The sequence below is a fragment of the Gavia stellata genome, chromosome 34 (genome assembly GCF_030936135.1).
Source record: "Gavia stellata isolate bGavSte3 chromosome 34, bGavSte3.hap2, whole genome shotgun sequence".
NCBI lineage: Eukaryota > Metazoa > Chordata > Aves > Gaviiformes > Gaviidae > Gavia > Gavia stellata.
The window spans coordinates 1,964,674-1,989,055 of record NC_082627.1 but is presented as its reverse complement, the minus strand read 5'-3'; the positions used below and the strand labels follow the sequence as shown (position 1 = coordinate 1,989,055).

General features: G+C 52.2%; 1 protein-coding gene across 1 annotated transcript; it reads right to left on the bottom strand.

Annotated features, from left to right (window-relative positions):
* Nucleotides 1-8,058: 8,058 nt before the first annotated feature.
* LOC132320250 (olfactory receptor 14A16-like) lies at nucleotides 8,059-8,997 on the bottom strand. The gene has a single exon (XM_059832522.1). The coding sequence runs from the start codon at nucleotides 8,995-8,997 to the stop codon at nucleotides 8,059-8,061; it is 939 nt and encodes a 312-aa protein (XP_059688505.1).
* Nucleotides 8,998-24,382: the final 15,385 nt, after the last annotated feature.

Sequence of the window (24,382 nt, the reverse complement as noted above, 5' to 3'; positions counted from 1 at the left end):
GTTCTATGAGGTGCCACTCACTGCCCACCCAGACTCACACACTGTCCCTGGAGATGCCCTGACTCCGCCTGGCAGCTCCCGATTCCTCTCCAGGATGGCATCTGCTATCAGCCCCACTGCAGGTGGGACAGTGCCTGGCAGATAAGTCAAAGACCCGTTGCTGTCTGAGTTGACATGTGCAACCAAGAAGGGAGGTCTTCATCCAGCCCTTGGTCACAAACAGTTCCCCCTGGCACTCTGAGCTTGTCCCTCAGAATCCATCAAGAACCCCAGAAGAGCCAAAGTCCTTTTGAGAGAGCAGCTTCTTGGGTCTATTCCTGACACCAGATTTGGAAGGGGTGCCCAGCCTTCTGGCCCTGTCCTCAGGAGCCTTTTTGGTTATGGTGGTGCTAGTAGAGAGGCCAGCTCTGACACAATGGTTCCCATGGCCCACCCGTGCCTTCAGCCACAGGGATGGCCCTGTAGAGACAACAGGACTGTCACAAATTACACAAGATCTTAGGGGTGACACAAAGGCAAGGACACAGCACGACAGTGTGGAAGTGAGGAGAGACCAGCACTGAAAAGGCCGTGTTCTGCTGCTGTCCATGGCCATGGCTCCAGGGAAGCAGCAGCCCCGACTCAAAGGCAGCAGAGGGGGAGTGCCCACCGAGGCAGCAAGGGGCAGCCCCATTGGCCACGGGGATTGCTCCTCCATGGGGCAGCTGGGCATTTGCCTCCTGAAATCCTCCTGCATGCTGGGGCTGCTCCCCCAGCTCCAGAGGAGATGCGGGAGATAGGAATTGAGGCAAATAATTTTCTACTGCTTTCTTTATTGAGTTTATCGAAAGAGAGAGCCTGGATCCACATGTACATTCAGTATTTAGGTCAAGAAAAAACAAGTAGAAGGCCAAGAATAATAACATCACAGGTACAAAACAAAAATCAAATGCAAAATAAAATAAAAAAAAACAACCACAAAGTAAAAATAAAGACACATATGAAGAAAAGTTAGTCCTGGCTTTTCCTAAGATACAGTGGGAGCCCTAGTGGGATAACGGGCACCTTATTAATCTGAAGTCGAGCGTATTCAAACAGTTTCTGCAGGGCTTCTATGATTTCCTTGTTCCTCATGCTGTAGATGAGGGGGTTCACTGCTGGAGGCACCACCGAGTACAGAACTGCCAGCACCAGGTCGAGGGATGGGGAGGAGATGGAGGGGGGCTTCAGGTAGGCAAAAAATGAAGTGCTGATAAACAGGGAGACCACAACCAGGTGAGGGAGGCAGGTGGAAAAGGCTTTGTTACGTCCCTGCTCAGAGGGGATCCTCAGCACCACCCTGAAGATCTGCACATAGGACAGCACCATGAAAACAAAACAGCCAAAAACTAAAAAAGAACTTAATATAAGAAGCCCAACTTCCCTGAGGTAGGATTCTGAGCAGCAGAGCTTGAGGATCTGGGGAAGTTCACAGAAGAACTGGTCCAGGGCATTGCCTTGGCAGAGCGGTAGAGAAAATGTATTGGCTGTGTGCAGCACAGCATAGAGAAACCCACTGCCCCAGGCAGCTGCTGCCATGTGGACACAAGCTCTGCTGCCCAGGAGGGTCCCGTAGTGCAGGGGTTTGCAGATGGCCACGTACGCCCAAAAGGAGCTCCAGCAAAGCTCAGCCAGTGCAGCAGACACTAACTGTGCCTCATGATTGAGCTGGTGGCCATTCCTGAAGTATTTCCTTAAAACTGGAAGCTTCCTGGAAGTTCCAGCCTTTTGGACAAGGTAATTTTCTTCTCAGTTTCATGTCTGACTCTCTCCTCTTATGAAATACATTGACATTCTTCATAATTTGTTCAAAGAGGAGAAGAAATCCCAGCATTGCACAATGATCAAGGAGAGAACTTGACACATACTAATCTCTGTGTCTTGATCCCCATCTGCTGAAAGAGGACAGAGGATCATCCTGAACAGGTAACACTCTGCCTCGGGGCCAGGAGTAAGTGAAGCACCGCAAAGGTCTGTCCTGGGACATGCAAGACATAGATCAGCTGGAGCAAGCTCAGCGGAGGGCTATGAGATGGTTGGGTTGGGGGCAGGCTGGAGCACTTGCCATCTAAGGCAAGAGTGAGGGAGCAAAGCTTGTTCAGCCTGGAGCAAAGAAGGCACCAGGGGATAAGAAGAAATGTTTTCCCCATGAGGTCAGTTGCCAAGAGAGGTTGTGCCATCCCTATTCGTGCAGGTATTCAAGTCTTCTTCCACCCTGCCTGTCATCTCCTCCCATTGACCAAAACAGTCTTGCTCCTGCAGGAGCCAAGCAAGAGAGCCATGGCACCAGCACAGACTCTGCATCCCCTGAGACCTCTCTTCCCTACGGGGAAGGAGAGAGGTCTTTCATCAGCCCCACGCTTCTTTCTCCACCCTCAGCCTTTGCAGTTGCCTCTATCTTGTCTTTGCTCTGATCACATTTGACCTGGAAGCCCACGAGACTCCTGGAACTCCTAACATCGATCTGGCGTTCACCACAAACCTGGATCCCAACCGGTCATGGAGGCATCAGTCATGCAGTGCCCCAGCTGTGCCACCCAGGGCAGACTTTGTCACTCCACTGCCAGCACCGCTGATGCAGTGCCCATGTCCTGTCCTTCTGCCACAGAGTGCCCAGGAGCCCCAGACAGCCCCAGCTGCCTCGGGGGCTGTGATGAAACCTTTCAGCAGCAGGCTGAGGTGGGGTGGCAGGAGATGGGCCCTTGGCACTGCCTGGGCAGGGAGAAGCCAGCTCCCCTCTCTTGGGGCTGGGCACAGCTTGTTCCCAGGAACCTCCCTGAGGAGCACACGTCTTCTGTATCTTTCTGTGCCCTTGCACAGGTGGCATGGGGACTAGGGCTCCTGGGGCAGAGCGGAAGAAGCTCAGCTGGGAGAGTGTTAGAGGGAAGAGCTAAAGGTCCCTGCCTCAAGCCCAGGGTCTGGCAACGTTTTCCCTTGGGCTTTTACAGAGCATCTTGCTCTTCTTCCAGCCTGCCCCTGCCTTCCCTGTGCTCAGGGCAGAGTTTGCCCAGGGCTGGGCACAGCTTTACCCTGGGAGCTCCCTCAGGAGCTGCTCCTGGTGATCCTCCACCTCTGCCCTGTCAGGAGCAGCCAAGCTCAGGCTGCTGGGTGGATGTGCACAGGCAGTGAAAGAGGGACAGGCTGCCCAGGGGGAACACCGAGACTGTGTCTGTGCATGCAGGGGTAGAGTTAGGGCAACTTGAGTTAGAGCTCAGCTGGAGCTGGAACCAGCAAGGGCTGGGTAACCAGAACAGCTTCTCTGAGGAAAGCAATACCAAAAGCTATTGGTACCAGCTAAGGAAGATATGTAGCTGTTGCTGAGTGGGGCAGGGGACCTTGTAAGCAAGGACATGGAATGATTTGAGGTATTCAGCACCTTTTTCCCCTCAGCTTTCACTGACAAGCTCTGCCTGAGGCTTCCCAGTTTCCCAAGCCTCCCAGCAGAAAGTGTGGGACCTGAGCACCCAGTCCCTGCACAGCCCAGCTGCGTCCCACACGGGCCCAGGAGACAGCCATCTTCCAGGACCTCTTGGGCTCTGGTCCAGAAGAGGAGCCATGCTGGGCTGGCCTTTGTTCCTTAGTCAGGATATGGAGATGTGCTGGAGGATGGAGCTGGCCATGGACCGCCCCACAGCCGGACTGAGCAGCCAGCACTGGAAACGAGTGATGTGAGGGGCTGCCCTGGCACAAGTGTCCCCCAGCAGCTTCCCCGCGTGTCCAGGGAGCAAGGGATCAGACCGAGCTTCTCTTCTGCACCTTCCACACCTGGTTTCTCTCCAGCAAGTCCTGGCTCTTCACTGTGAGTGCAATGCTTTTAGCCCACACACTGCCCGGTCACACTGAAGAGCGCGATGCTCAGCTCCATTTTTCAGACAAGGTCAGCCCCACTCCCACCTCTCCCCAGTACCCACCACAGGGAGTTACAGAGCTCTGCGATCTCCCACCAAAGCCTGAGCTCCTTTGAAGGGAACAGCAGTCCCAGGAAGATGGGGAGGAGGGGCATCAGGGAGGCGGGTATCAGCCCTCCCATCAGCCCCAAGACAGGAGGCCAACAATGGCATGAAGAAGTGGAGGCCAATGTACACAGGCTCCTTGTATCCTGGAAAATCCTAAACAAGATATCCTTTGCCTTCCCTCCATTCCCGCTGCCAGCCTTGCTCCCCAGGACAGCACAAAAGCCGTGATCCTGGGACTCCTCCATCAGCTCCTGCTGCCCCAGCCATAGAGCAGCCAGCCCTGGACTTGCATGTGCAGAAATGGATTTCTCTTTCTTCTTTAATCCACAAGCATGAGAGGTGTTTGCGTGCTACACCAGATCCAGGCCAAAGTTTCTTTACTGAAGGTGCATGAATCACTCTCCAGCATCCCTCCCTGTGCCTGCTGGGTCCCTGTGGCCTCCCCTGGGATTGCAGAGTCCTCAATTACCTTTGCACACTTGGATTTAGTGTTTTCCCTTTTTATGACTATGCCTTGGGTGGTCTCTCATTTTGTGAAGCTTCCTACTCACCCCTGGGCACACGCTGTCCCTTCACATCCCCTGAGCTCTCCCCATGCACCTCCAGAAAGAAGGAGTGTTGGCCATCAGCCTATAGCATGTGTGGCAGCCCAAGGCAGGCAACCGCGGGACAACTCTCCAACTCTCTTTGCACTCGGCACTGACACCTGAGCCCTGGATCCAGACCTGGGTCCCCAACAGAGCACACTGGGGTGCTGAGCTCATCCTCCAGGTCAGTGGGGAACCAGACGAAAGCCAGAGGATCTTTCAGGGTGCGGTTGAATTACAATGTCCTTTCATGATCTTTTGACTTCTAGCCTGGTCTTCAGGACCTGCACTGAAGGTCTCTGTGGTGATATGACTCTTTTGAAAGACATAGTATTGGGGAGCCAGCTCTGATAATGTTGTCAACATTTACCAAATGCTTCAAGGCCAGACACAGCAGGTTTAGCCACTAGCAGAGCTGGGATGGATCCAAACATTTCTGTAGGAACATAAGGGTGACAGAGACCATAACCACAAGGAAAACCAAGCAGATTGCAGACCTGCCCTTAGGTACCATGTGCAATGTCATGACTGCATAGGGCTGGGCAAGTTATGAGAGATGATACATGGCTACGAAATCGTTTTTCTCACTGCGTCCTTGAATTCTCTCTCCAAAGAGTGGAGGGCATCGAATTCCAAGAGCATGATTTGACAGAGAACAAGTGTCTAAAAGAGATGGAGATGTCCCCCTCTGTTAACCCCTCTTTCTGTCCCTAGGCAGGGACAGCAAGAGGTCCATTTCCCCTTCTGTAGGGCAGTGACCCCGCTGAGCCAGTGCAGGTATCCAAGGCCTGGTTGGAAACCCTCGGACTGGATGGTTGCAGATGTGCACAAGAGAAGTTCCTGCCTGCGAGGTCTTGTGCACATCTGCAGTGCAGATGTGCACAAGAGAAGTTCCTGCCTGCGAGGTCCTGGCCTGAGCTCCTTCTCGAATCAGTGGGGATGGAGGGGGGCAGGTAGTTACTCACGCAAAAGTCCTGGTGGCATTTGAGGTGCCGGGGCCATCCAAGACATGTACAAGTGTCTCAAGCCCTGACAGAGCAATTTGGAGTGACCCACAGCCTTCCTCTGCATCAGCACCAGAGATGAGTGGGCCTCCACTGAATGAGGGTGACATTAATCACTCTCCAGCCTCCCTTCCCCATGCTGCCGGGTCCACGCTGTCTCTTCTGGCATTGCAGAGTCCTTGTTTCCCTGTGGACACACCAAGTCAGCACTTCACCTTTGGTGACTCCACCTTGGCTGCTCTCTCCCTTTGTGGGGCTCCATTCACTGCCCACCTTGGGCACCCTCTGCCCCCGGAGAGCCTGGGGGATCTCCAGGCAGCTCCAGTTTCCCCTTGGGAACGATGGTGTTTCTTGCTGCTAAATAGGAGTTCATGGAATCAGTTTCCTAATACCGTCCTTGAGCTCCTGGTTCCTCATGCTGTAGATGAGGGGGTTCACTGCTGGAGGCACCACTGAGTACAGAAATGACACAACCAGATTGAGAAGTGGGGAGGTGATGGAGGGGGGCTTCAGGTAGGCAAACATGTCAGTGCTAAGAAACATGGAGACGATGAGCACAGGAGGGAGGCACGTGGAAAAGGCTTTGTGCCTTCCCTGCTCAGAGGACATCCTCAGCACCACCCTGAAGATCTGCCCATAGGAGACAATGATGAAAACAAAACACCCCAAAAATGGAAAAGCACTAACCACAAGAAACCCAATTTCCCTGAGGTATGTGTCTGAGCAGGAAAGCCTGAGGATCTGGGGGATTTCACCAAAGAACTGCTCCGGGGCATTGCCTTGGCAGAGTGGTAGCACAGAGCTAGCATGATGAAGCAAGTAAGTTCAAAGTTCAAAGACGACAGAATGACTGTGATTAGTAAAATGTTGGGTAGAATTTGGTTTGAACATCTGCAATGTATAGATGTAATGGAGTAATTTCTGTTTCCTTTGTAGCCACTGGAGGACGTCTTTAAAAGTCGGATTTCTTAGACTCATCCCTCCATGCTTTTCTGAAACAAATGGACATTTCCATTGGAGAAAACCATGCTCTTGGAGATACTCTCTGCTAGAAGGGGTTATTTGTGCTGTAAATCTGTGGAAGCAGAATAAAATCTCCTGGCTGAAATGTTGGATAGCTCAAGTATTAGGAATACAAGGGTGTATCATGCACAGACAAACATTTTTCGTTTGCAGAAAAAAAAGACTATTCATGGTTTATTCACTTGCATTCGCACTCAGGAAGAGCATGGAGAGAAATCTCATGTTTGAGAAGAGTGCATGGGAAGGTAAAAAAGGACCTTGTCATGTCACTATGCTGTTTGCCTGAGAAATGGATGACTGAGTCGGACCAGGGTAGCCTTACAACACGCTATAGCCAACAGCACAGAGAACCCCTTCCAGAGGAGGTAATTTCCAGCAAGATGATTTTCTCCAATGGAAGTGTCCATTTGTTCAGCTCGTTCAGCCTGGAGAATAGAATGGTCTTGGAGTCTGTCGTGGTTTAAGCCCAGCTGGCAACTAAGCACCACACAGCCACTTGCTCACTCCCCCCAGGTGGGATGGGGGAGAGAATCAGAAGAGTAAAAGTGAGAAAGCTCGTGGGTTGAGATAAAGACAGTTTAATAGGTAGAGCAAAAGCCGCGCAGGCAAGCAAAGCAAAACAAGGAATTCCTTCACTACTTCCCATTGGCAGGCAGGTGTTCAGCCATGTCCAGGAAAGCAGGGCTCCAGGGAAGACAAACGCTATAAATCCGAGTATCCCCCACTTCCTTCTCCTTCCCCCAGCTGGAATTGCTGAACGTGACGTCATGTGGTATGGACTAACCCTTTGGCCGGTTGGGGTATGCGCAGTGCCTATTTGCTGGCAGGGCAGCCCGAGGAGCAGAAAAGGCCGTGATGCTTTGTAAGCCCTGCTCAGCAGTAACTAAAGCATCGGTGTGTTATCAACACAGCTTTAATCACAAATCCAAAACATAGCTCCATAAGAAATTTAACTCCATCCCATCCAAAGCCAGTACAACAGGGCATCATGAATCACGTTCCAGTATTACATCCCTTGCCCTTCGGCTTGCTAAAGCCCATTCTGGGACTGCAGAGTCAGAGGAGCTTCACACTCAGCTCCAGAAAATTTATCAGGAAAAGGAGCTGAGAAACTGGATTTTCTGCTGGTGCCTTTCTTTTTTTTTAAATTACAGAGGGAGTCTGGCTTCTCATGTACATCAGGTCTTTGGGCAAGAACAGAACACTGAAATGCTTAAGAATCGAGATTAGGAATAATATTACCACAGGTCTAACAAGGAAGGAAGGAGGGAGGGAGGGAGGGAGGGAAGGAAGGAAGTAGGGAAGGAAGGAAGGAAGGAAGTAGGGAAGGAAGGAAGGAGGGAAGGAAGGAAGGAAGGAAGGAAGGAAGGAAGGAAGGAAGGAAGGAAGGAAGGAAAAAGCTTATGAACAAGAGATCATGCAGCTATTTTCTGTGACTATGGTGGGAGTCATAGGAGAAAGACAGCTACATCACTGATGTTGAAATATAGTATATGGAAATAGTTTCCTCAAGGCATCCTTGAGCTCCTGGTTCCTCATGCTGTAGATGAGGGGGTTCACTGCTGGAGGCACCACCGAGTACAGAAATGACACCACTAGATTCAGGAATGAGAAGGAGATGGAGGGGGGCTTCATGTAGGCAACCATGCCAGTGCTGATAAACAGAGAGACCACGACCAGGTGAGGGAGGCATGTGGAAAAGGCTTTGTGCCATCCCTGCTCAGAGGGGATCCTCAGCACAACCCTGAAGATCTGCACATAGGACAGCACAATGAAAACAAAACATGCAAAACTAAAAGAGGCATTGAACATGAGAAGCCCAACTGCCCTGAGGTAGTCTGAGTCTGAGCAGGAGAGCTTGAGGATCTGGGGGATTTCACAGAAGAACTGCTCCACAGCATTGCCTTGGCAGAGTGGTAGTGAAAAGGTATTGGCCGTGTGCAGCAGAGCACAGAGAAACCCACTGCCCCAGGCAGCTGCTGCCATGTGGATGCAAACTCTGCTGCCCAGGAGGGTCCCGTAGTGCAGGGGTTTGCAGATGGCAACGTAGCGGTCGTAGGCCATGACAGTGAGAAGAAAATATTCTGATGATATAAAAAATAGAAACATAAAGCCCTGTGCAGCACATCCCCCATAGGAGATGGCCCTGGTGGCCAACAGAGAATTGGCCATGGATTTGGGCACAGTGGTGGAGATGCAGCCCAGGTCGAGGAGAGAGAGATTGAGGAGGAAGAAGTACATGGGGGTGTGGAGGTGGTGGTCGCAGGCTATGGTGGTGATGATGAGGCCATTGCCCAGGAGGGCAGCCAGGTAGATGCCCAGGAAGAGCCAGAAGTGCAAGAGCTGCAGCTCCCGTGTGTCTGCAAATGCCAGGAGGAGGAACTCGGTGATGCAGCTGCCATTGGACATCTAATCCCTTTCTTTACTGCCAAAGGAGGAAAGCACACTCACAAGTTAGGACAGCTCTGAGCAAATCGCTTCCCATTTGTGCCCTTCAAAACCCAACCCCTGAAAACACACAGTGCCTCTCTCCTTTCTTTCAGAAACTTCTTCCCTTTCGCTGCCTGGAGCTCTGGTGTATGCTGGCCAAGGGTGCCGTGAGGAGTGGAGCTCTGCCTGTGGGCTCCCAAGGAGTTATCCCTGCTCCACAGCAGGGGGGACCTGGGAAAGGGGGTGACAGCTTCTGAAAGTCACTGTTCACCTCATCTGTAATCCACTTCAGCATATTCCTGCGCAAGAACATAAAGGAAAATCTTGGATGTCCTAAAACTGTATTGACATGAGCAGAGCCAGCTCGCTCCTCAGCCCTCCACACTGCATTGTCCAGAGACCCACAGGTTAGGGTGGGCTGAAAGGCTTTGCTCCCATGGTCACAGCTGCATGGCAGTACCTGCAGCGTCGGGGTGTGAGCTGCCCCTGAAGCCCCCTTGTCCCCAGAGAGTCTGAAGGGAAGAGCAAAGGCAGCATGGGCAGGATGGGAAGGTGGAGAAATGCCCCAATGCCTCTGCTGAGGGAGGACGGTGACACCGAGATGGCACTTGGAAGTTTCTCCTCCTGAAGGGTCAGGCTCAGCCTGAGATCCCACTCCCTTGATGGCAGAGGCTCTACTGGGCAGGAGAGGAGACCAAGGGATTGCTCTGGGGAAGGGAACTGCCTGCAGCAGCTGTCCCTGCTGGAAGCTGTCCCCACCTCTCCTCCCTGCCAGCGCTCACAGACCCCATCCCATCCGCTGTGTGCTCAGCTCTGCCCTGCAGACACCTCCTGGCAGCAGGGAACTGCCCAGGGCATCTCCGTGTTGGCAGGTCCTACAGGGCAGATCAGATCTATACTGAAGAGGACACAAAGGTGATGTTTGGGCGTTCTGCAGGCTGAGGGGGGTGAAGGGGCTTGACAAGGTTCTTTGAAGAGCTGTAGATCAAGCACTGTAATGCTGTACAAGTCTCCTACTCTGGGGCAAACCTTACACCATTTTCACCACCACCAGCACAGCAGGAAACTGAAGGTAAAGACCCTGGAAAGCACCTTCACTCCCAGGTAGCCCCTGCCTTGAGGTGCTTCTGGAAAAGTGCCCTAGGAAATGGGTTGAGGTGATCCGGAGCTGTGAGCAAACCTGACCCACGCAGCACCCTCTCGACAGGAGAAGAACCCTGCCCTGCCCTGCCGGGGGTCATTCCTTCCACCCACAGCTTCTCCCCACAGCACTGTGGGGAGCTCCCCGAGCAGGCTGAGTGCTGACCCTGGCAGGTGGAAGAGTCCCTGCTCCAGCACACAGTGGCCTGGGGTGCAGGGACCCTGCTTGGAAGGACAGCCCTGGGCACCCCTGGATGCACACCCGCACTCACACCCATGCAGCCCTCCCCAGGAGAAGGCAGCCGTCATGCCCTGTCCCTCTGATGGTGCAGCAGAGAATCCCTGATCTGGAGCATGTCCTCCTCCTCTACACCAGAGCAACATCCCACAGGTTTTGGGCTATGACAGCTTTACGAGATCCCTGCAGGAACTGCAGCTGCATTGCCGTGCAGCCAGAGACTTACTGTGTCAAGGGCTGTGAAGATTTCTCCCCCAGTGAGCTCTCAGAGTCCTCGCACTCCCAGTTGCCTTCAACCTCTCTGCCTTGCTCGTCTCTTCTCGGTGCCTGCGGGCAGTGCCCTCAGCCCTGCCATGCTTTGCAGAGGAGCTGCTCCTGGGCAGAGCTGTCTCTCTGCAGCACTGCCTGCTTGCTATGAGCTCCCTCCATCCCAGGAGCCTGGCCCAGCGCAGCAGCAGAGGACCAGCCCAAGACATTTTAATGACCCCTCTGGTGGGTTTTGGGGCCGAGTCCATGAACCTCAGACACTAAGAAGAAGTTGAAGAAACCTCTCAAGAAGTCAAAGTCAGATGTAAACTCCAGAGTTTCTTGGAGTGTTAATGGGTCCCACTGAGGATCGTTACCAACAAAGCCTCCCCAGGGGCTTGTTAAAGCAGAAAACTGGAGGGAGTGATGACAGGTAGGTAAAGGCGAAGTAAAGGTGAATCTGATGATGAGTAATTAATGATGTGTTACATTAAGCAAAACGAACAAGCCCTGAAAAGAAGCCTCTGCATAAGAAGATCCTGTTATTGCTCAGGGCTCTTCCTGGGGCAGTGTGATGTGGGGATGTGCAATGCCAAGTGCAAGACTATGGCATGACCCTCCTGGCTGGGGCAAGGAGGTAATGAGGTCATCCTGAATAAGGTTAAGGTGTCTTCTGGTAGACCTTGGTTGCAGAGACAATAGCCATAGTCATGGTGATGAAGAGGTCATCTCTGTTGGGGGCTTTCAGCCTGTCCACTGTCCTCAGCCATCTACAGCACAGGATGCCCTGTCGTGCCCCACCCCTGCGCCTCTTCCTTTGAAGACTGTTGACACCCAATCCGCTTTTCAATTTCACCGCAATATCTCACCACCCTTCCTGACATCTCCCCATCCTCCCTGGCTGTTCCTTGACAAGGCCATGGGCTGGTTCAGACTCCCTCTGGGTGCCCTCTTGTACCAGTTTCAGGCTATTCCCAGAGCACCCGGAGCCTCCTCACCACCAGGCCAAAGAAGCCCGGGTCCCTCAGCCTGTCCACAAAGCACATGTGCACTAGGCCCTTAACTCCATCTTGGCAGACGTCCTCTGGACCCTCTACAGTTCTACCCCTCTTCTCCAAAATGGGGAGCTGCACACTGGGACATGCCTGGGTGTGTTGGGACACACCAGTGCTGAGTAGACGGGGATGTAACTCAAGCTGTCTGGGTGGCCACGCTCCTCCTAATGCAGCCCCCTCTACAGCTGGCCTTGGTCATAGTGAGCATGCGCCACTGGCTCGCTGGGCGTCCCTCATGGTGCCCAGGCCCTTCTCCTCAGGGTCTCTGCTCAGCACATCAGGTCCCAGCTGGCACTGATGTATGGGGTTATTCTTCCCCCCAGGGCAGGACTGGCCACTCCTCCTTGCAAAACTTCAAGGCGTTTCTGTTGCTCAAATCCCAGAGTTTCCCAAGGCCCCCTGGGCTCAAGCTCTTCACGTTTGGGTGCAGATGGCTCACCCTGATGGGGATGTCTCTCACAAGATGACAGCATGAGGTGTTGCAGGGCACTACAGACAATACAAGGAGATATGAGTTTAATTGCTGACCCACATAGGAATTACCATGGCAACCGTCTCTGAAACACCAAAGGAGGGTACAAAGGCAGTGAAACTGGGACTTGGGGAGAAAAGGTAAACGATTGGGCTGTTTGTGGGTTAGGCTATGTTAGTGGAAATGTATACCTATATAGACACTCAGACAATATGGGTCCCTCCAGGAGCTGGTCTTAGATCCGCCCTCTTACCAGGAGCTGGCCCCAGTATCTCCTCACACCCCTAGTTCATCGACGCACAGACAAGCACAGACACACACACAAATGTGTCCCTCCAGCACAGAATAACAGAAGCATTGAGGCTGGAGGGCAGACAGCTTCCACCTTCCCTGTGCTTCCTTTCACGCTTGGTTTGAGGCAGGAGCTCCTTTCTCAGCCATGCCAGTCTCCTGACAGCTTTGTTTGACTTCCTGCAGGTCCAGGTGGACCATTCTTGGTCTTGAAGAGGAGATCTTTGACCATCAGTCAGGTCTCTCTACCCCTCTGCTCTGCAGGGCTGTATCCCATTGGATTCTTCCAAGCAGGTCCCTCAGAAGGCCAGAGCCTGATTCCCTGAAATCCTGCTCTTTGTTGCCTTCTCTTCTCTCAGGAGCCTCAACTCGACCTTCTCATCCCTGACTTTTACAGCCCGGACCAGCTCTTCCTTGGTGGTAAGTAGGAAGTCCTACAAGACATCTCATCTCACTGCCTCCTCAGTCACCCTGGTCACAAAGATCTCATCAAGGAGCTCCAGAAAGGTCCTGGGTGGTGTGTACCTCGCTATGGGTCCCCTTTCAGCAGGTATTCAGGTATCCATGTCCCCCATGAGTCCCACTGCTGTGGCTGGCACCCCATCCATACCAAGAGCAGAGCACCTCCTCATCCCACAGGATTTTGGGAAATGGAGGTTTTCCCTGCTTGTGGTTCTTTCCTAGACATCCCATGGAGAGTCTTGAACAATTTCCAGATGACCCCCAGAGGCAGAAACCCCCATCCTCAGTCAGCAAGGTCATCTTGGAAGGCTCTGCCTTTGACCCACCTGGGGAGTCCCACACCCAGGTCTGTGTTCCAGCAGCTGGAGCAGGGCTGCCAACATCTGGGACACCAATGTTTGGGTGCGTGCAACAGGCAGGACCATGGCCATAGGGATGCCTGTGCTGGGTAGAGTGAGTGCCTAAGACAGACCTGGGTCTTCTGCTGGAGACACTGCTGGGCTGGAGGAAGTTGATTGGCTTCCTGCTTCCCACCAGCAGCACGAGACTCACAGGGCCTGCCAACCATAGGTCTCACTGCTGCAAGAGCTTAGGAACTCGTGGAGGAGCAGCTGGGTTCAACTTGGCAAAGCAGGCTCTAAGTCCTTGCCAGGCTTGGCTTTCCACCCCATACCTGCTCAGGTTGATCAGGTTACCATTTTCCAGCTGCCACCAACATCAGGTGGGCAGCAGTGAGGACCCCCAGCTCCTACTTCAGTCAGGGGAGCAGTCTCTGGAGGCAAGGCATGTTGTGGCAGAAGAAGACCAACAAGGTGTCATGGAGTCACTAAAGCCAAGCGTGAAAGGAAAAATTGCCTTCATTTTTGACAGAAAGAAAAATAAAAGCAAGTTCATCTGGAGTTGAAGTGTGGGTGAGATCTTAACTAGAGCCAAGAGTGAGTGTGAATATTATCCAGGAAAAGAAAATTCCTTCAGGTGCACTGGATCAAAACAGATCACTCGCCGAATCGCAGAATCAGGCAATAGCTGGGCTTGGGAAGGATCTCTGGAGACTCTCTTGTCCCACCCACCTGCTAAACCCCTCTTCAGCTCAGGTGCCTGATGGGTGGTGGGATCTGCTGAGCCATGGCTGCTCATGGGCCCCTCATCCTCCCAGTCTGGCCTCATGCAGGAGGAGGGGCTCCCATCGGCACTTGGACACGCTCCTGCACACCCAGAGATCACGCTGTGAGCTGCCAGGGGCACTTGCTTCCCCACAGCCCAGCAGCCCCAAGATGAACCCCGGGTGATGGATGTAGCTCTGCCAAATGCACCACAGCTGGGGCACATCTGGAGCAGGGCTCTAGGTGTGATCAGAGATTGAACCAGGGAGGCCCCTACCAGGAATGGCTGCACCTTACAGTTACGGAAGGATGCTGAGACAGGTGGGTACACTTCATGTGGGCAACTACTCCCATCACACGTTCCACATTCTTCACCTCCCCCTAACGGGAACCCTTTGCACACAAAGGGCCGTGATCAAAATGGATCTCTGGATGTGGGAGGACCATCTCTGTCTGCCAGCTGGTCACAAAGTGATACGTCAGCTGGAAGTGCAATGACACGGGTACATCATTCCTGGAAGACTTGTGAGGAAATGGAGGGAGCACCGGGCTGCGTCAGCCCCCACTCTCCACTCGCTGCATGCACTGGGAAATGGAGAAATGGGTTGAAGTGAGAAGGGCTCTGGGCCCAGTTTAGACAAGCACAGGGTCACACCATCCACCGTGAACATGGGAGATCAGGAATAAGTCCATGGGTGGAGACTTGTGCTGTGCTGGATGGTGCCAGAGGATTGGGCTGGGCTGCCAACGCTGCCTGCAAAAAAGGTCCTACTTTCATGAGCCCTGTGGAGAGAGGTGGACCAAGAGCCTGCCTGTACGAGGGGAGAGGGAAAGTCTTCTTCAGTGTCAGGAAGGATGAGACTCCCAGTGCCGTGAAGAATGAAATTCTTCTCTCTTAGCTTCAGAGGAACAATGCCAGGCTCAAGGTACCTTGGCTCAGTTTAGGTGCCTTAACATAAGTCCCTCCATGGCACAGCCAATTCTCAACAAGCTTCCCCTTCCTTCAGTTCTAATGCCATGTCTCATTGCTCCTAAATCTGTTTTCCTGATTATTGGAGTGGATAACTCAAAGTCCGAGCTCTGATGCTGGCATTTGCCTTGCACTCCTCTCTTGGGAATTTAGACCCCACCATCTGCAGTTCACTGCAGCCACCTGACACCGACCCTCTGCAGAAGAGCTCACGTACCCGTGGTTCCAAGTGCCTATGGCTCTGTCTCAGATATTGGCTCCAGAAGGTCACGACAGGCCACCTCAAGCCTCTCATCTAGCTGGGCCCATTCCTGGAGGAAAAGAGAAGTGGCAGGATTTGACAGTCCTCTTCCCATGGTGCTTCCCCCTGCATCAGCACCCTCATCTCGCTCACATGTGGGGATAGATCATCTGCTGGGCAACCAGCTCAGGTTCCAGATGCCACCCATCTTCTCTGGGGACTTGCTTCTTTTAGCCAACAGCCATTGCTGGCTCTTGCTCCACCTGCTCTCAACCCAACCACAGCTTCATCGCCCTTCTCACCATCAGCACCTTCTGTTCCTTCCAGAGTCGACTCTTGCCTCGCTGAGAGCCACTCCCAGGTGACCAACAGCCTCTGTAACAGTGGCTGTAGGGGAGAGGGAAGGTAGGCATGAAGAGTTACACTGACCTTGTGCCACCAGGAACTGTCTTCTTTGTATCAGCCCTTAGAAAGCCCTGCTAAAGCATCTCCCAAACTGAGTGCTGGCAGGATGCTCTCCTGTAGACACTTATGGTCTGAGTCTCCTGACTTCTGCACCCCTGGGCTGGGTGCTCTGCCTGCCACTGCACGATCAGGCCACTCTCCTACACAGAGGCAGAGTTCCCTGGCACACTTCTACACACAAATGTCTCTACCTCATGCCCTGCCGCTCTTTGGAAAGAAACACCTCTAGGATTCGAAGACATGCTTCAGGGCTGCCCATTGCTGTCACCCTCACTCCTCTGGATATTCACAGAGTGCTGGGGGTGCTTGGGCTCCTCTTCAATGAGGCCATAACCAGAGTGTCCACACATGTCTCAGGACAACAGGTGACACCATCTGGGCCCCAAACACACCCACAGTAGGTCCTCTACTTCACAGTGGTAGCTGGTGTAAGGGCCAACTCTCACTCCCTGCTGTAATACTCAGGGCTGTGTAAGCACTATCAGAAAATGTAGCTCCAGCTCCCCACCTGGTTCCTGCTTCCTGGGCTGCCTCCATAGTGAGGCTCCCATGCAACTATTGCACGTGATTGTGAAACACCCCACAGCATGCAGGATGCCTTTGCATGGATTGGATGAAACAACAGTGCTCCTGGGATGCAGCAGTCACCTTGGGCTGCAGGTTCCTCTCCTCCTGCTCTTCCTGATGACCCACACCATGACCCTGGCTGCAAACCTCTCCACTATTGTGCTGGGGGTTGTTGATGGGCATCTCCACACCCCCAGGTACCTCTTCCTGGGACACTTGTCCTGCTGTAGCTCCACCACCCTGCCGAGGCTACTGTCCTGACAGGGGACAGGGCTGTTTCCATCTGCTGCTGCATCCTGCAATTCTCCTGCTTTGCTTCTCTCACAGGAGCAGAGTGCTCACTCCTGGCTGTGATGTCCTCTCATCACCACATGCCTGGCTGCAGACTGCTGCTCTATGCAGCCCTGAGGAGGGCCAGATCCTGCCTGCAGCTGGCAGCTGGGCCATGGATCAGTGGGGCCCTGGCCATGCTGGCCAACACCTCCTGGCTGTCAGGTATGGTCTTATGTGGCCCCACTGACTTCCACCTCTCCTTTTGTGAGTTTTGCCTTCTCCATTCTCTGTATTTTCATCTCCATTGATTATAAAGTTGCACCTTACCCAGAGGTCATTGACAAGTGGGACAGCATACGGGTGTCTCCCAGGCCCTGTGCCTGTATAAGGTGTCCTCATTGTCCCTGCATTCTGATGCTTGGTTCTTGCCATGGTGTTTCTGAGATTGTTACAGTGGAACTTCCATTCATCACCCCTTCCATTACACTAGTAACCCCTTTTTCTTACCTGTACTGTCCTACATCTGCTCAAGTTGTTGTGCTGGAGGAACCACGACTCAGTATGAGGTGTCTGCACATGTACCTTAAAGGCAGATGTGCTGGAGCTTCAGTGCACAGGGACCTTGAGACACCTGGGGATTTGGCCAACAGAAACCTCCTCAAGTTTTACAAGGAGAAGGGGTGAAGGGGCAAAGTGGCACTGGATGGCCTGGACTCTGACCAGAAGGGCCTGGGCATTATGAGGGATGCCATATGAGCCACTGGGAAAGGCTCAGCATGAATAAGGCCAGCTGCATACGGGGCAGTGTTAGGAGGAGCGTGGCCACCCAGACAAGGGGAGTTATCATCTCCCTCGACTCAGCACTGGTGTGGCCACATCTGCAATCATAGTCTCACAGAATGGTTTGGGTTTGAAGGGACCTTTAAAGATCATCTAGTCCAATCCCTTCTTTTCAGGGACATCTTCAACTAGATCGGATTGCTCAAAGTCCCGTCCAAACTGACCTTGAGCACTGCCAGTGATGGGGCATCCACAACTTCTCTGGGCATGATTTTCCAGTGTCTCACCACCCTCATTATGAAAAATGTCTTCCATATGTCCCATCTAAATCTACACTCTTTCAGTTTAAAACCATTGCCCCTTGTCCTCTCATTACTGGCCCTGCTAAAATATCACTCTCTCTTATTAGACTCCTTCATACATTGGAAGGCTGTAGTAAGGCCTCCTTGGAGCCTTTTGTCTTTAGGCTGAACAATTCCTGGACTTTAGTAAAGCTTTCGACACTGTCTCCCAGAGTATTCTCCTGGAGAAGCTGGCGACTCGTGGCTTAGACAGGCGCACTCTTCGCTGGGTTAAAAACTGGCTGGACAGCCAAGCCCAGAGAGTTGTGGTGAATGGAGTGAAATCCAGTTGGCACCCAGTCACAAGCGGAGTCCCCCAGGGCTCAGTTTTGGGGCCGGTCTTGTTTAATATATTTATCCATAATCTGGATGAGGGGATTGAGTGCTCCCTCAGCAAGTTTGCAGACGATACCAAGTTGGGAGGGAGTGTTGATCTGCTGGAGGGTCGGAAGGCTCTGCAGAGGGATCTGGACAGGCTGGATCGATGGGCCCAGGCCAATTGTATGAGGCTCAACAAGGCCAAGTGACGGGTTCGGCACTTGGGTCACAACGCCATGCAACTCTAGAGGCTTGTGGATGAGTGGCTGGAAAGCTGCCCGGTGGAAAAGGACCTGGGGGTGTTGATTGACAGCTGGCTGAAGATGAGCCAGCAGTGTGCCCAGGTGGCCAAGAAGGCCACCGACATCCTGGCCTGTATCAGAAGCAGTGTGGCCAGGAGGAGTAGAGAGGTGATCGTGCCCCTGTATGCAGCACTGGTGCGGCCACACCTCAAATCCTGTGTTCAGTTTTGGGCCCCTCACTACAAGAAGGACATAGAGGTGCTGGAGTGTGTCCAGAGAAGGGCGACGAAGCTGGTGAGGGTCTGGAGCACAAGTCTGATGAGGAGCAGTTGAGGGAGCTGGGGTTGTTCAGTCTGCAGAAGAGGAGGCTGAGGGGAGACCTCATCACTCTCTACAACTACCTGAAAGGAGGTTGCAGAGAGGTGGGTGTTGGTCTCTTCTCCCAAGCGGCTAATGACACGACAAGAGGAAATGGCCTCAGTTTGCGCCAGGGGAGGCTCAGGGTGGATATTAGGAAAAATATCTTTACTGAGAGAGTGGTAAAACACTGGACCAGGCTGCCCAGGGAGGTGGTGGAGTCACTCTCACTGGGGATGTTCAAGGAACATGTGGACGTGGCATTGTGGGACATGGTTTAGTGGGCATGGTGGTGTTAGTTGATGGTTGGACTTGATGATCTTACAGGTCTTTTCCAACCTTCGTGATTCTGTGATTCTGTGAATTCTAACGCTCGCAGCTTTTCTTCATAGGAGTGGTCTTCCAGCCCTCAAAACATTTTTTGTGATGCTCCTCTTGACCCGCTCCAACAGGTCCATGTCTTTATTGTGCTGGGGCCCCTAGAGCCAGACACAGTGTTTCAGATGAAATAGTATGAGATTGGAGTAGAGAGGGAGAATCCCCTCCCTCCACTGGCTGGCCACACTTCTTTTGATGCAGCCCAGGGTATGATTGGCTTTCTGAGCTGCAAGTGCACATTGCCAGCTCTTGTCCAATTTATCACGCACCAGTGTGCCCCAGTCCTTCTCCAGAGGTTGCTCTCAATCCAGTCATCAACGAGTCTGTATTGATACTGGGCTTTGCCCCGACCCAGGTGCAGGGCCTTGCACTTGGACTTGTTGACCTTCAAGAGGGGCGCATGGGTCCCATTTACCAATTACTTAAACAACTGAATGTTTCTTTCCCAAGGTTTAGGGTCCTGACTATATTTTTCCCCTGGCATATAACCCTTCAGATCATGAATCCCACCAGGGTATGATCCCTGCAGCCCAGGCTCCCACTAATCTTGGCCTCTCCAATACGTTTCTCTGAGTTGGAGACCGGGCTAGGGAGTTGGGTTTGGGTTTAGGCTGCAGACATGTGGTGAGTGTTTCTGCTTTGGAATTCGTGTTGAGGGAAGGGCTAAAGATGAGAGCTCCAGCTTAGGTACTAGGCTTAGGGTACAGGCAAAGGCTTAAGGTGAGCTGCACAGTGCCACGTCTGAGGGGCAAGGGTGGGTAGGCACTCTGCCTGTATCAGCCCTTGTTGAGACCAGAGGGAAACCTCAGCTGCTGAAGACCAAAAGCATCATCACTGTGATGGGCTGGGGATGAGCACGGGCACATCCAAGGGGCTACCTGACACATGACGCCTCTGTCTCCTTTCTTTGTCATCCTGAAATCTCTGCCTCTGATTTTCTGCTCTAATCAGCCCCCAGGGAGGCACGCTTCAATTTCCTGAAGCAGCTTCATCACCCACAGCCCTCGGCAGGCCCTACTAAACCTCCAGGGCTCTTGATTCCTGCCATGGCCCTCCGCGCTCACTGACTCTCCCCTGGGAGCTTGTTAGTGTGCAGCAACTGTAAGGAGTTTAGTCTTGCATCTCAATTTCGGCATGCTTGCAGAGGGACTTCCAGGAGAGACCATCTTGCAGGAAGGCTTTTGCTAAGTGTAATGATGTTAACAAGCACCTGATGCCACACAGGTTCATTTCTTTCTCAGTCCTAACTCAGGAATGCTTTGAACATTGACTGTAAAATGTTCCCACACAACACCCCAACTTCATTTGCTGGAGGTGGGCATGGGATGAGGAGGCACAGGCAGCCAGGTAGATGTGACCACAGGGGGATGGGCAAGGACATCACTAAAGACATGAGTTGTTGCCAAGGCTCTGGGATGGAAATTTGGCCAAGAATAAGGCAAAGTTGATTGAATCTGCCAAACTGTCCCTTTAGCCAATTCACTAATTGTGTGTATATTTATCATTTCTTATCTGTCTGCCAAACATATTTCTTTTATGGTGGTTTGTTACTTGAGGAAGGTCGACCTTATTGGAGGCTTGGACTTGGCATACAGTTGAGGAGTCCATTGGGTCTTTTCATTTTTTTTTTTCACCCTTTACTTCTGTTTGTTCAAAATTAATAAGAATCCTCTGTCAATTTACAGGCAAGTCTCAGGGTAAATCGGGTGGGAATTGGTGCAAAGGAGCTGTAACACTCAGCTGCAGACTTCAGTGTGGAAGTCTGATGTAGGAAAAGAATGCAAGTACCAGGCAGCCCCTGAGAGAAATGGTGGGGCTGGGGAGGTGGGGAGGAAAGGTGTCCATACAGTGGGGGACCTCGAGGAGATGGCTGCTGCTACCTCTCCAGACCTCCTTAGGAGACCTTCTGCATCAATATCAATTGGAGAAAGCTGCTATCACTTCTTCTGTAGAATGAAACAATAATTTTAAAACCCTTTAAAAGTAAAAAAAAAAAGAACAGCCTGCTTTTTAATTGAGTTCTGATTGAAATCTTCCACTTTAATTAGACTCCTGAGACCTTTCCAATTAGCTGTACAAGTCTGGAAGCCCTGAAGAAAATTACGGAAGACATGTGCCTCCTTAGGGCTTTCTGCACTTTAACGAGCCCCATGGGGTATTTGGTGCTGAGTCCATGAGCCTCAGATACTGAGAGGAGATGATTGAAGAAGCTCTCAAGGAGTTAAAGTCAGAAGGAAAAGCCAAAGTGTCTTGGAGCATTAATTGGCCCCTCTGAGGGCCATTACAGACCAAGCCTCCCATTGCATTTGTTTGAGTAAAAAATTGGAGGCTGTGATGACAGGGAGGCAAAGGCACTGTGCAGGGGGATCTGACGCTGAGTAAAACTTGATCTATTTTATCATGGCAAGTGGTCAGCCCTGCGAAGGGGGACCCTGTCCCTCACCAAAGAGCTCAGGGCTCTTCCTGGAGCAGTGTGATGTGGGGTGGGCAATGCTGAGAGAAGGTACCACACCTCCCAGCCTCCCTGGGGGGTGCAAGGAAGTAAGGAGGCCCCAGTTCCATGAGACTAACATGTCTGCTCTCAGGCCCTTGTAGCAGAGCCAGCTGCCATAGCCAAGGGGACAAAGACCTGCAGGCTGTGGACACCAAACTTAGGTCCTCACCTTGCACCCACCGTGGCATCTCCCTGCCTTTTCTGATATCTCTTCTTCCTCCCTGCCTTTGCCTTGAAACACAAAGCATTGCGCTGATCCAGGCTCCCTCTGCGTGACCTCTGGCACCACAGCACTACCCTTCAAGGCACATCTCTTTCTCTTCCTGTCCAGCCTCAGCCTCCCAAGCTGCACTTTGTCATGCTTTTCCTTTCTCATGTGGTTTCCCACTGCAGAGGAAAGCTCCACCATCTCTGAAAACACCCTGAAACCACCTGAAACTCCTAATTTCAGGCTACTCTCTTACTCCCGCACGAGCCTCCACATCACCAGGGCATGGAAGCCCAGGTCCTTCAGCCTCTCCACACAGGACATGTGCTTCATGTTAAACCCACCTTTGCAGGCATCCTCTGGACACTCTCCTGTTCCTTCCCACTCTTCAGAATGGAAAGCCCCACAGGCTTTTACAGGTGTGGCCACACCAGTGCTGGTTTGAGGGGGATGATGACTCCCCGTGTCTGGGCGGTCATGCTACAATGCAGCTCCGTATGCAGGAGCTGCCTGTATTGATGGTGAGCCTTTCCCAGTGGCTCATATGGCATCCCTCATAATGCCCAGGGCCTTCTCCTCAGACTCCAGTCCTGTCCCACTTTGCCCCTTCTCCTTCTAAAACTTGAGGAGGTTTCTGCTGGCCCAATCCCCAAGTGTCTCAAGGGCCCGGTGCACTGACGCTCCAGCACGTCAGCATTTAAGGTACATGTGTGCAGATGGCTTACGAGGAGTCATGGTTCCTCTAACATGACAACTTGAGTAGAGGTGGGACAGCACAGGTAAGAGAAAGAAATGCGAGTTTAATGCAAGTGATGATGAAGGTGGGAAGTACCACTGTAACACTAAGCCAGCTAATCCTCAATCACACTGAACCTCACAGGAACTTCACAACGAGCAGTGAGGTTGACCTAGATCTACGTGCCTCACATGGGCACTACCACTGTTCATCTTTTAAGGACAGGGTCAAGTTCAGTGACAGGAGTGACAAAAAGCAGCATTTGGTGCTTTCCAGAACTTGCAGCAGGCTCCTGCCAGCAGGCAGCAGAGGGGCACGGATGCAGAAGCCACCCTGACAAGAACATTTTGTGTGTGCTGACAAACCTTTTTGGTTGAAGAAGGACGGTGGGAAGGGCCGAGTAGTTTGTCACAACAGGCAGAGCACAGCCTGACTCTTTCAAGACTAGTTCGTGTTACTACAAAGGACAACACAAAGGAAATGTGTGCTAGCAAATGGCCTGGATCATTAGCGTTACTCACGAGCTTTTGGTCCTAGAGATCGAACGATCAAACCGGTTGAATGGGATATGCGTGACAGATGCAGAGGGCAGTGGGGCCCATAAGAACTTGCCTACTTGGCAAAAATGCTTGCAAGGAGCCAGTCTTCCCAAGAAAGGCAATCTGTGAAGTCCTCTTTTGCACAGATGAACACTTGGAAATCCAGGGTGCTGCTGTCCTGCTGAAGGATCACAGCAGGTTTTCTGAAGACAAATAGTGTTACCTGGATCCAGATCTCTGCCAGACTGGCCCAATTATTTTATCAAAATACTGCTCTGATCACAGGAACTGCGTAAAAGTGGATCAGACAATTGCCAGTAAACAAGCATCCCATTTAAGTATACTGCCCATATGGCCTACCCCTCTTTACTACTAACAGAAATCTATGTTCAAAAATACCCAACTGACTTAGGAACTGGGAATCAGGTCATACAGGACCTGCACTCATTGAAAAGCACAGGATATGCGCATACCATCTGCAGATGCCTTCAGTTTACTTCTACCTTCTCCTTCCTTCTCATCCAGTTGAGGATACTACTAAGAGAATGAGCAAATTTTGCCACCACGCACAAAGGCGTGGAGAATACAGTCCTGCCTCAGCACTGGGAAGAGAACTGTCAAATCCTGTCACTTCTCTTTTCCTCCAGGAATGGGCCCAACTCGATGAGAGGCTTGAGGTGGCCTGTCGTGACCTTCTGGAGCCCTTGGTCTTTTGCAGAGCTGCTCTGTCTTCTTCCAACCTTCCCTGCTCCTTGTCCCTCCACCCTCCTCATGCCCAGGGCAGAGCTTCCCCCAGGCTGGGCACTGCTTGAGTGATGCAAAGAGTAGCAAGAAGGTAAGAGTGCTGGAAGCCCAAGGAAAGCCAAGAAAAATGTGGGCCCACTGCTCAGTGGGGCAGGGTGCCTAGTGACCAAGAGCATGTGGAGAGAGCATCAGTGAGCTCATTGGTCATACACGAGTCTCAGTCATGCACGAGGTGAGGAGTTGCAGCCAAGGGATCAGGGGGTGCTGGCTAAAGTCATTGTGTGTCTGCTGCTGTCATTCTGGGAAAACCATGGCAGTGAGGGAGGTTCCTGATGCTTGGGAAAAGGCAAACATCCCACCCATCTTCATGAAGAGCAAAAAGTAGGTCAGGGAACTACAGGCTGGTCAGCTTGATATCCGTCCCTGGCAAGGTGATGGAGCAAATCCTCCAGAAGCCATTTCCAAACACCTGAAGTCCAAGAAGGGGATTGGGAATTGGCAGCATGAACTCAAGAAGAAAAATTGTGCCTGACTAACCTGAATTCTTTGAAAGATAACATGATGGGCCCTCTGAATGAGGAAAAATGTGGATATCATAGCCCTTGACAACTTTGTGAAAATGGGCTGCCTCTAACCTGCACAAAGTTGAAGCAAGACAAATGTCACGTTCATCTTGTCGCTGTGCTGGGACAGCTCCGTGCAAC